The following is a 13,096-nucleotide window of genomic DNA, read 5'->3' on the forward strand; positions in this document are numbered from 1 at the left end:
ACAACTTAAAAACTTTGATAGATCTTCAAAATACTTGTTCAATTAATGATAGCAACTACATAAATTTTAAAAATTCTATGTCAATTCCTAAGATGCAAGACATTACCCACCTGAGTTCTTCAGGTTTTGCTGTACCTGCTGACAGAATAAAAATAAAAAAAAGTCCCATTAGTTTCCTCTTACATGGTAAACTGCATCACTGTTCATAAAAGCAAGTCTGGACTAAATGTTTTGTAAGCCATGGTTCCCAACCATAGATTTAAAAACCTTCATTTCACATCATTAAAGCCAATATGGCAATTACTTCCATTTTTTAAATAAATAAGCGTATATCTCTTCTTTGAAAACAAAACCATCAGCAAGCCTTCTAGAGTGCGCTGAGTGACAATGGAGCATTGTCAGTTCAAAAATAACAGGTAACTTACGAGTTTTAAACCATCACAAATTGAAATGGCTTCATTAATAGCTATATATTATTTAATGTATAGCCATACCAAAATTATAAATATAAATAATATTTTTTAAAAATTGACACTGCCAAACATTAGATCAGGGCAGTTGTTTCTGGACAATTGGTGATGACCCCAATATTGAACATACTTAAAATTCAGTCTATATTTTATTTTTTAAATATGTTTTATTGGTTTGAGAGAGAGGGGAAGGGAAATGGAGAGAGAAACATCAGTGAGAGAGAAACATCAATCAGCTGCCTCCTGCATATGGCCTACTGGGGATCGAGCCCACAACCTGGGCATGTGCCCTGACCGGGAATTGAACCAGAAGCTCTCAGTGCATGGGATGATGCTCACTCAACCAACTAAGCCACACCAGCCAGGGCTCAATCTGTATCTTAATACAAACTTAGACTTGAAACCAAACATAAGTTTTAGTTTCTTTGTCAAAGTAAACCATGCTTGTTATTATATAATTAAAGTAATTTACTGGAAGTAACATTTATGAATTTGCAAATATCTATGGTGAATATACAGTGATGATTAAATTTATTATTTAATAACTGTTATTTCACAGAATCCTTAATAATATTGTAATACCATATGACATAATCTTTACTTAAAATTTATTCATCACTTATCAATGTTTTTAAAAGTTCCTAAAGGGATTTTAAACATTATCATGAGTGAGATCTGAAAGACAAAAAGGGAAGGAAAATGTTTTTCTGCAGAATAACTAAAATAGTTAATACGAACAAAAAATGAACACAAACTTGATACAGTGTTTAAATTGGGATTAAGATCAATTTTAATCTCAGCAACCATGTAGGCTTTTTCCTTTTATATTTTATTTTATTAAATTGATTATGCCTGAATCAAATTCAATAAATGAAGAGTACTTTAGTTGACTCTAACAAACTTAAGAGTCAGACAACATCCTCTCAAGTAAACAGTACCAGTACCAACAACACAATAAACTGCCAAGAACGAACAGTCCTTTGAAACAGGCCTGCATTCACCTTTCATCTGTAGAGTTCGTCGAGAATATCGTTTGCTGGGTCTTCTTTCAAAGGATGTAGATCTTCTTGCTTTATTGGTTTTTGTGGTCTGATACTCAGTTTTCCCACTAAAATAAGTACGATATTAACAGGAGTAAGAAAATTTAAGACCTACAGTAATCAGACACATAAATGGGAGGAAGTCTACATTGGGATTCTCCTTTAACCACCCTGAATTTCATCCTGAGGGAAGTGCTGCTAATAACAGGCTTGATGTCTCCTTCGTGACATCATTCTTTCACTCTTAGGTTTGTGTAAAATATGCAACACACAAATTAAATATAATTTTTTCTTAAGCATGCACATCACCTAACATACTAAAAAGTTAGATGTCAGTGCTTTTATGGAACTCCCTTCTCTGCAATGCAAACTGTGCAATTAACTCAAGATTTTTTCTAATTGCAATATAGTTTTCAGAATAATTTTCCAGAAATATTTAAAACTATTGTCCCATTGTCCGTGATTTCCATTGAAATTGTTAAGAAAATGCCTCCCCACTTTTAATATAGATAGAATAGAATGAATCCCACAAAATTATCTTGCCACATTATTTACAATTCTTCTTTAAAGCCATCTGACTGATTCTCGTGGCATGTTAAAAACTCACAATTAATAATATACTCTCAGGTAAACCAAAATATTCCTACTTATAACCAACCAACAAGGAGTCTAGAATAATAATGGAATTTCAGGTTTATAAAGGACAAGAAATGTTATCCAAATTAATTTCCCACTCAGCACAGGATACCTTTTCTCTATATGGTATTCAGCTGTTGGATGAAGACACCTTAAAGCTCTTATTATATGGATTTAAACTGGAGGCTAATTAAGATATAAAGTAAAGGTCAACAGGGATATAAAATCCATTACACCATTATAATGTTTCCTATCTATTCTGGAAATTTAACAACGTAATTTCCTATCTTTTATTTTGGCCAATTGAAAACACTGGCAAGCCACTTTATTTCTCTGTGCCCTAGTCACCACATCTATAAAATGAGGGGTTGGCCTGTTTTGGCCTCTATGAAAGAAAGATATAGCAGAAAGCTTTTAACATCAACCTATATCTAAATCGTGATCCTAGTCGGATAAATCCTGATCGCTGAGAACCCTTCTGCACAGGGCCTCGGAGACGGAAGAAGGCATGGTGCTCCACAGCACATTTCCATAAATGTTTGCACGCTTTTGGATGGTCCAGTCTAAAAACAAACGTGTGTTCCTGCTCTTTGCCCTGAAAAACAAAAGAATGCAGAGAGGTAATGATTAGGTCAGACATTCCTATCCCGTTACTCAGCTACAATTGCAACCCCAACAATACCAAGAATCAATAAAACATCTTGTTTGCTATCCTGAAACTCAAGATACTCTTTATAGCTATCTATATAAAAAGGAAGAGCTGAAATCATCTTCTCAGCCAATATAAAATTATTCCTAAAAGGTCCTCTCTACTTATATGACATCATTTCTCAGAGATACATAAAATGAGGGTTTATCTGCCATATTTTGGAATATATTATAATTTAAAGATAAGATCTGGCAATATTTACCAACAGACTTAAAAATATCCACATTCTTTGTCACTGTAACCATTCTCACAAGAATCTATATATATAAAACCCTAATATGCAAATAGACCAAACAACAGAAAAACCGAACAACTGATCGCTAATACGTGCGCTATGAGGGGGAGTGCGTGGAAAATGGTGGGTGTCGGCAGCAGGAGGCAGAGCGCGGAAAAAGGTGGGCATCAGCCACGGCTGTATGGTGGAGCAGATGAGCGAGGGCACCAGACAACGGCGGGGCGCCGGTTGCTGTCATCGGGGCGAGCCTCTGGTGGTTACTGAAAATTCTTTGCTCCCGCATGCCACGGTCCTGCCGGGTGCTTGCATCCGCTGGCAGCGCCAGAGCCGGAGCCACTGCTCGCACCCGCTGCTGGCGCCTGGCGCCCGTCCCGATCGCTCCGCACCGTCAGTGGGTGCTAACGGCACCTGCCAGCCCCGTTCATCCCTCAGGGCTTATTCACCTCCCCCCTGCTCCTGAGGGGCGATCGGGGCCCGCAGCCACCTCTTGCACCTGCTGCCGGCGCCAGAGCCGACACTCACACACACTGCCGGTGCCTGGTACCAGCCCCTATTGCTCGGCGCCATCAGCAGGTGCGAGCAGTGGCTGCCAGCCCCAACTGCCCCTCAGGGATTCTCCGTCTCCCTCTGCTCCTGAGGTGTGATCATGGCAGCAGCCACCGCTCACACCCTCTGACAGTGCCGGGCCCCCTCGCACCCACTGCTGGTGCCAGCCCCAATCGCCCTAAGCTGTCGGTGGGTGTGAGCGGGGCTGGCGGCAGAGGGAGTGGGGCTACTGGCAGACAGGGGACCAGGGGCTGCAGCAGGAGGGGCCAGGCAGGGGAGCGGAGGATGGTCCGAGACACGCCCCTGTGCCCACTGCAGCCTCGTGGCCCACAGTTCCTTTCAAGGTGCATGAATTCGTGCACTGGGCCTCTATTCCTATATAATAAAAGCCTAATATGCTAAGTGCCTGGTCGTCCTTTCAACCAATCAAAGTGTAATAAGCTAATGATATGCTAAGGCCACTCAACTGCTCGCTATGACGTGCACTGACCACCAGGGGTCAGATTCTCTGAGAGGTAGGTTAGCTTGCTGCTGGGGTCCAGCCAATTGGGACTGAGCAAGATGGGTTGGACACGCCCTGGAGCCCTTCCACAGTCCCTCCCTGGCTGGCCAACCTCCCACGTCCCTCCCTGGCCCCGATCATGCAACGGTGGGGCCCTTCGGCCTGGCCTGCAAACTCTCACAATCCAGGACCCCTCGGGGGATGTCGGAGAGCCAGTTTTGGCCTGATGGCAGAACGACCAGTTGCTATAATGCACACTGACCACCAGGGGGCAGATGCTCAACGCAGGAGCTTCCTGCTGGTGGTCAGTGTACTCCCACAGGGGGAGCCCCACTCAGCCAGAAGCCGGGCTCAGGGCTGGCGAGTGCAGCAGCAGTCCACGGCAGTGCTAAGGATGTCCAACTGCAAGAGGGCACAGGCCTGGCTGAGGGACCCCCATCCCCGAGTGCACAAGTTCAGTGCACCGGGCCTTTAGTCTAATTATAATAGTTAACATTCATAGCCACTTTCCTAAGAATTTCACATGAATTACCTCAATGAGCAGATACTATCATTTGGCCCATTTCATAGATAAGGAAACTGAGACTCAAGAAATTAAGCCCAAGGTCACAAAGCTAGTTAAGAGAGAAAACCAGAATTTGAACCTCTCCATTCAGACTCCAGGCCCATGTTTGTAATATCTACACTATGTTTCTCCAGATTTTTTAAACAAAAAATTTGCACCCAAAGATTTTCTTCAATCTCATTTATAAGAGTAAACACTGGCACATGTAAAGAAAAAACAAAAAACTAACTGTCCAAAACAAAAGAAATAATCAAGTAAATACTGGTATATTTAAAAACTATACAGCCCTAGCCAGATTGGCTTAGTGGATAAAACATCGGCCTCTGGACCAAAGGGTCTCAGGTTCGATTCCAGTCAAGGGCACATAGGTTGGTTGCTGGCTTCTTCCCAGCCTGGGCCCTCATCGAAGCTCATGCAGGGTTTCTCTAACATCGATATTCCTCTCTTTCTTTCCCTCTTTCTCCCACTTTTTCTAAAAATCAATGGAAAAATATCCTTGGGTGAGGATTAAAAAAAAAAAGAAAAACACTATACAAAGATAAATTAATGAAGGTACTACTGTTTATTCATATTACAGAATACTACATATAGATTAAAATGAATGAACTAAATCTACATGGTTACACCTGTTTAGGTAAAATAACCAACATGCAAAAGAGTTTTAAAAAATATCCTACATAATAAAAAAGAAACATGTAAATTGACCGTACCTCTGCTACGCTCACCAGGCAATCAGGAGTATGCAAATTAACCCGACAAAGATGGAGGGTTAATTTGCATACACAGGTTCTGAGCGGCCTGGGTCCCGGGAACATGCTCGGTACCCAGGCCGCTCCTAGCCTATAGGCCTGCGCATAGGCCCTGAGCAGCCGGGGTCCCAGAATGCCTCTGGCCACTCCGGGCCTACGGACACAGGTGCCAAGAGGCAGCCCGGGTCCACGCCCCCTAGCCCAGCACCCACAATGCGGGGCTGGTTGCCAGCCTCTGGGGCGTGCCCCCACGGGCCGTGGGGACATGCCCCTAGCCCAGTGGACACAACAAAGGGGGTCCCCTGTGCATGAGCTGCAGAGGAAACACCTTTTCTTTTCTTTTTTAAAAATATATTTTATTGATTTTTTTACAGGAAAGAGGGGAGAAAGACAGTCGGAAACATCGATGAGAGAGAAACATCAGCTGCCTCCTGCACAATCCCCACTGGGAATGTGCCCCCAACCAAGGTACATGCCCTTAACAGGAATCAAACCTGGGACCCTTCAGTCTGCAGGCCGACGCTCTATCCACTGAGCCGAACTAGTTCAAGCGTAAACACCTTTTCTGACCGCTCATTGGCTAAGCTCCCTGTATGCCGCCACTTGCAGTGTTCTTGGTAACTTGGGTTATAAGAATCCTAGACGGTGATCTAGGGTTTTTCCACCTCACTCCTGGAGGAAAAAGCGAAGGTCCGCTGCTGGAGGGGCTAAGAAATGTCATATCCTGCCCTAGCCGGTTTGGCTCAGTGGATAGAGCCTCAGCCTGCAGACCACAGGGTCCGAGTTCGATTCTGATCAAGGGCATGTACCTAGGTTACAGGCTCCTCCCTGGCCGGGGCCCAGGTCAGGGCTCATGCAGGAGGCAAAAACTCACATTGATGTTTCTCTCTGTCTCTTCCTCTCTCTTCCACACTCTCTAAAAATCAAGGGAAACATATCCTCAGGTGAGGATAAAAAAAAGAAAGAAAGAAAGAAAGAAATGTCATATCCTATGAAAGACACATCTTGAAAATGCCTAAAGAAAGTTGTCATTTTTTCATGGTGAAGGGAATGGAGTCCGTGTTGATGAAAACACCTTGGCGACTGCGGTGGCTGGCAGTGGCTGCAGCAGCGGGGTGATGGGGCTGGCGCCTTCCCCGATCAGCCTGGTCGCCTCCCATAAGCTGTCAGTAGGACATCCCCTGAGGGCTCCCAGTCTGTGAAAGGGGGCAGGCTGGGCTGAGGGACCCCCCGGTCCAGTGCATGAATTTCATGCACTGGGGCCCCTAGTGTGTGTGTGTGTGTATCCTATATAATAAAGAGGTAATATGCAAATTGACTGTCACCCCCTTGCACAAGATGGCCGCCCCCATGTGGTCAAAGATGGTTGCCCCCATGTGGTCACAAGATGGCCACAAGATGGCCAGCAGGGGAGTGGTTAGGGGGCGATCAGGCTGGCAGGCAGAAGCGGTTAGGGGCAATCAGGCAGCCAGGCAGGTGAGCGGTTGGGAGCCAGCAGTCCCAGATTATGAGAGGGATGTCCAACTGCCGGTTTAGGCCCGATCCCGTAGTTGGACATCCCCCAAGGGGTCCCAAATTGGAGAGGGTGCAGGCTGGGCTGAGGGACAACTCTCTCCCTCCCCCCCACCCCCAAGTGCAAGAATTTCATGCACCGGGCCTCTAGTGTGTGTGTGTATGTGTATATATATGATTTATGTAAAATTTTAAAACAATTCTACCATGTGTTCATATTTTGAGAAAGAAGAGAATGATACCCTCCAAGAATGGTGACCAGCTACGGGGAAGAAAGGAGCAAGCTGGGGTGTTAGATCTTAACTGTATCAAACATACCATTATTATCTATTTCTAAAAGATAATTCTGAAGAAACAATGCCAAAAATGTTAAATCTAAATGAGTGAAATGGACATCAATTTTATAATTTTTGTGCTTTTCAGTATATTTAATTCTGTAACTTGAACTATTTTGTCATTTAAAAATATTTTATAAACTCTATATGTAGGTTCTTCATGACCTTGGTATAGGCAAAAATTCTTAAATTTTAAGACACAAAAAGTACTGACCACAAAGGAAAAAATTGTATTACATTAAAATTGAAATTCTCTATTAACCCAAAAGATACTATTAGGGGAGACAAAAGGCAAGCCAAGAAACAGAAGATATCTGCAACACATATATGACAAAGAACTTTGATAACCCAATAGGAAAATGAACAAAACACTTGAAAAGGCACTCCATAAAAAAGAATATCCAAATATCCAATAAATACAAGCTATACACTGTAACAGCTGATAGCTCAAGTTTGAAAATGAAAGGTATGTTAATAAACACTGCCTTTATAATTATTTGAAATGTGTATATACAGTATAAGTACTGTACTATAGGAATAGTCATCAGGAGAATGCAAATTAAAAGTGATCCTACTATCAGAATGGTTAAAATGAGAAAAAATAACATTAGTAAAAAAAAAAAAGCTCTTATAACACTGTGGGTGGAAGTGTAAACTTATATAAACACTTTGGAAAACAGTTTGGCAGCATCCACCAAAAACAAACACATGCATAGTTTAGTGTTCAGAGCAGCCCTTTTCTAAATAGCCAAAAATTAAAAATAATTCAAATGTCTATCATGGGTAAATAAGTGTATCTACTCATAAAATGGAATACTATACACTATATAGCAATATAATTATCCTATATAATAAAAGGCTAATATGCAAATCAACTGAATGGCGGAACGACCGGTCGCTAGGACACACACTGACCACCAGGCGGCATACGCTCAACACATGAGCTGCCCCCTGGTGGTCAATGTGCTCCCACAGGGAGAGCGCCACTCAGCCAGAAGTCGAGCTCACAGCTGGCGAGTGCAACGGCGGTGGCGGGAGCCTCTCCTGCTTCTGCAGCAGCGCTAAGGATGTCCAACTGCTGGCTTAGGCCTGCTCCCTGAGGGCTCCCAGACTGCGAGAGGGCACAGGCTGGGCTGAGGGACACCCCCACAAGTGCACAAATTTCGTGCACCGGGCCTCTAGTACATAATATAACAATAAGCTAACTACAACCACTCACTGCAACAGGGCTTACACTCACAAATACAATGTTGAAATAAGGAAACCAGATACAAAAAGAACATTCAGTCAGGTTTCATAAATTCAAAAGATAAGCAAAAACTGATCTATGGTGTTAGAGTCAGGAGAGTCGTTATCCTTGGGGAGCTGTACCTATTAGGGAGCACAAAGAAGATTCTATTATTTTGGTACTAGTCTATTTCCTCATCTGGGTACTGGTCATACAGATACATGTGAAAATTCAACAAGCAGTACATTTATATTAGCACTTACCTGAATGTATGCTATATGTCAATGAAATTTATCAACAAAAACCACACATAGGAAAAAACATGGAAAAATGAATAAACTCAAAGTAGGTAAATCTTTCTATGACACAAATCCCATACACCATAACTGACTGACAAACTCATCTATTTAAATTTTTAAAAATAAATGACAAAGATCCCAATAAGCAGTGCTAAAAGACAACAATTAGGTAAGGTATTTACAATTTATATGACAAAGTGCAAAACCTGCGAGAAAAACGTCCAACAACCCAAAAGAAAAATGGGCAAAGGATATAAATAGAGTTTGGAGAAAATGAAATACAAATAATTCAAATTTATGAAAAAATGTTCAATATCACTCATAACAATTAAAAATTAAACCTAGCATGAAATTCCATTTTTCACCTTTCAGATAAAAATGTGATAACTCCTGGAAAAGGTTTGTACACAGATAAGTAGTACCACATGGTAGGCTCTCTCTATATTCATGACAAATGCACATACCCATTTGAACCAGCAAGTCCACCTCCAGAAAATTTATGCTATAGATGCTTACCAATGTAGAAATTAATGTCTATATAGTGAATAAATGTCAATTAAATAAATTAGGGCACATCCTAGAATACTACAGTTTTGTGTTTTTAATAAGAATGAAGAAGCATTCTGTACTGACTAGAAGCCAGGTGCACTAATTCATGCACCAGTGGGGTCCCTCAGCCTGGCCTGCAGGATCGGGCCGAAACCGGCTCTCCGACATCCCCTGAGGGGCCCTGGATTGTGAGAGGGTTCAGGCCAGGCCAAGGGACCCCACCGGTGCACGATCAAGATCAGAGAGGGATGCGAGAAGGTTGGCCAGCCGGAGAGTGATTGTGGGAGGGCTCCAGGGCTTGTCCAGCCCATCTTGCTCAGTCCCGATTGGCTGGATCCCAGCGGCAAGCTCACTTACCAGTCGGAGCATCTGCCCCTTGGTGGTCAGTGCACGTCATAGCAAGCGGTTGAGTGGCCTTAGCATATCATTAGCTTATTACACTTTGATTGGTTGAATGGATGACTGGACTCTTAGCATATTAGACTGTTATTATATAGGATATGAAAAAGATTCCCCAGTTATAATATACAGTTGGAAAAGGATAAGAATAGTATATAAGCATGCAAACTTGTTTTAAAAAGAACTGATATACATATTTACTTGAATATTTGTATAAAATACTTTAAGATCTCTAAAAAACCAATACTGTATTATGTATTAGATCAAATCTAAAATGCCATCAATTGTAAGATGCAGAATTATTTTACAGCCCAATAACAAGTGTCACCAATTAAATTATGACCATATTCTTATCACATAGGATTATATTTTCTTCTTCTTGAAGGGACTACCTTTAGATTAAATTATCATTTAATCATACATGAGCTTTCATAAAAAGGGAAATATTGGAAAACCATTATTTTTAAATGCAATATCTGCCTTTTCTGCTCATATTTTGATAATATAATGATCATCCTCTGTGTCATCAAGAGATTTCTTTTTTAAATGATCAATTACTGTCTCTATGATTTTCTTCCAGGCTGTGTGATAGGACAATCCTTTGTATGTACCTCAATAATAAAACATTCAAAACTTAGCACTGTTATATCTAATTTTCAGAATCTTATTTTAGGTTCTTCTAAGTAGCCCTTCTCACACTTCATTGTGTATGCAAATCTCTTTAACATTTTGCCAAATTTGTTTTCATCTATACCTATCTATATGTATATGTGTTTTTTCAAATTTACTTCTTTGTATACATTAAAATTATATTTATTCACAATCCTGTAAGCTTTGACAAATGCATAGAGCAGCAATTTTCAACTGGTGTGCCACAAGAATTTTTAAAACATGCAATACCAGACCTATTTAGTCAGGGGCACTTTTCCCTTAGATTATCAAATTTAAAAATTACAATAGCCAATACAATAGTTGTCCAGTGCAAATCAATCAAAATCATATCTATTTTTTGTCAGATAAGCAAAAAATATATTTTTTGGTATGCCACAGAATTTTAATACTTTGTGTGTCATGAAATGAAAAAGGTTGAAAATCTCTGGCATCGAGTATAGACAGCAACTACCACCAAAATCAGGATAGAGAATAGTTCTCTCAGTCCTCCAAATTCCCTGTGCTGTTCCTTTGTAGTTAAGCCTTTTTACTCCACTTAGTCCCAAATAATCAGTGATCTATCCTCCCTTCCTATAGGTTTCCTTTCCCAGATTGCCATATAAAATAAACTCATAGTCATGATCTTTTGAATCTGCATAATGCATTTGAGTTGCACACATGTTGTTGTGTGTTTCAATTAGGAACTAGATTTAACTGGGGGGGAGGAAGAGGTAATTGTTAGTTTAGAAGATTTTACTTTAAAATATTATTACGTAGCCCGGCTGGCGTGGCTCAGTGCTTGAGCGTAGACCTATGAACCAGGAGGTTATGGTTCCATTTCCGGGCGGGGTACATGCCTAGAATGCAGGCTCGATCCCCAGTGTGGAGCATGCAGGAGGCAGTCGATCAATGATTCTCTTTCATCATTGATGTTTCTCTCTTTCTCTCCCTCTCCCTTCCTCTCACACATAGTAATCTGTATATACATAGTATCAATGAAGAAACAAAAATAGTTTTTTATATTGTCTTTAATCTTAAAGGCAGAACAACCATATTTTTAGAATGGTGTGACCTTAAGCAAGAAATTATTTAACTAAATTATTAATTATACTGAGTTCTTTGGGTCTATAAAACAACAAGGAACATTTTCCCCTTTTAGAGATTTAAGTTACTACATAAATAGTCATTGTTACATAAGTAATGCAATACAATTCCCACCTGATCATCATCTTCTACCACCACCAAGGTTAATTTAGTCTTCTTAAAATCCAATCTAGTTATCTTGGGCCTGTAACAATATGAGAATAATAGCCAGATTTTTAAAAAATGTCCTCTAAATTAAAAAAAAAAAAAATGTTGTTGTTACTTCAAGCACATTAATCATCTAACTTCTGAACTGAAAACTGGTAAGGGTAAAATAAACATAACCTGCACTGGCCATCAAAAAGGCCTCCAATCTAAAAAAATAGCTAAGATAATAACAAAAATTTTTCAAAAGCAACACTTCTAGCAAAATTGATGCTGCACATTTATCAGGCATTAAAAATGCTGAAGAGCGCTGGCTAGGTGGCTCATTGGTTGGAGCATTGTCCCGTCCACCAAAAGGTTTCAGGTTCAATTCCCAATCAGTGCACATACCCTAGGTCCGTGGTTGGCAAACTGCAGCTCGCGAGCCACATGCGGCTCTTTGGCCCCTTGAGTGTGGCTCTTCCACAAAATACCACGGCCTGGGCGAGTCTATTTTGAAGAAGTGGCGTTAGAAGTTTAAGTTTAAAAAATTTGGCTCTCAAAAGAAATTTCAATTGTTGTACTGTTGATATTGGGCTCTGTTGACTAATGAGTTTGCTGAGCACTGCCCATAGGTTGTGGGTCTGATCCCTCATTGGGGACAGTAGAGGAGGGAACGGATCTATGTTTCTCTCTCTCTTCCTTCCTCTCTCTTTAAAATCAATAAAACATATCTTCAGGTGAATATTAAAAAATTGTTCAGGAAAAAAATGAAAAAATTCATATAAATATTTCACAGGCCCCCAACTATGGTGTAAGAAATTCTCTAGGAACTGGATAAAGACTACAAAGCTTTTATAAAGGCATAAAGGAAAACATATTATTGATTAGGGTCTTCGACTCTATTTTCTATAGCAATTTTGGTTTGAGGAAATACATTTTTAAAAATAATTTTTTAAACCTCATTTTAGGACCCACTTTCCAACTCTATCTCCCATTTGAACTAAAATCCTCAACTACCTACCACATTTGAACTCTGTACTTCTATGAACTGTAATGTCAAAACAATGCAACTCTCACTAATTTTTAAATATCACTTATGTAAAATACTAGAGACCCAGAGCATGAAATCGCGAGAGACCCAGACCCGCCACACCGGCAGGACCCCAGACCCTCCCGACGTGAGCCGCGGGGCCCCACCTCTGTTGCGTGAGCCCCACCTTGTCGTGCAAGCTGCGAGTCCCAACCCACAAGAGGTGTTCCATGCACCTCCTGGTGACCGGTTGTTCGGTCGTTCCTCATCAGGGTGTGACGGCCACAGGCCTTTTATAATTTAGACAATTGTAAAGCACAGCTTGTTTGCAAGAGCTGTACTAAAACAGTAAGTGTAATAGTAATAAGTGAAGGAGGGGGAGGACCTAGAACTTACTTTAAGTGGAACCAA

General features: G+C 41.0%; 1 protein-coding gene across 6 annotated transcripts in view; it reads right to left on the reverse strand.

Annotated features, from left to right (window-relative positions):
* The window catches only part of EPB41L5 (erythrocyte membrane protein band 4.1 like 5), a 176,515-nt gene that overhangs the window by 107,750 nt on the left and 55,669 nt on the right, over positions 1-13,096 (reverse strand). For 4 of the 6 annotated variants that reach the window (XM_054723368.1, XM_054723366.1, XM_054723365.1 and 1 more), the window contains exons 10-13: positions 11,644-11,713; positions 2,572-2,741; positions 1,472-1,578; positions 111-138 (exon numbers count right to left, since the gene is read on the reverse strand). In XM_054723368.1, coding sequence (XP_054579343.1) covers positions 111-138; positions 1,472-1,578; positions 2,572-2,741; positions 11,644-11,713 — 375 coding nt within the window. The remainder of the gene's footprint in view (positions 1-110; positions 139-1,471; positions 1,579-2,571; positions 2,742-11,643; positions 11,714-13,096) is intronic. The other 2 variants (XM_054723369.1, XM_054723367.1) reach the window with 1 other exon arrangement.

The sequence above is a fragment of the Eptesicus fuscus genome, chromosome 11, assembly GCF_027574615.1.
Source record: "Eptesicus fuscus isolate TK198812 chromosome 11, DD_ASM_mEF_20220401, whole genome shotgun sequence".
In the NCBI taxonomy this organism is placed as follows: Eukaryota; Metazoa; Chordata; class Mammalia; order Chiroptera; family Vespertilionidae; genus Eptesicus; species Eptesicus fuscus.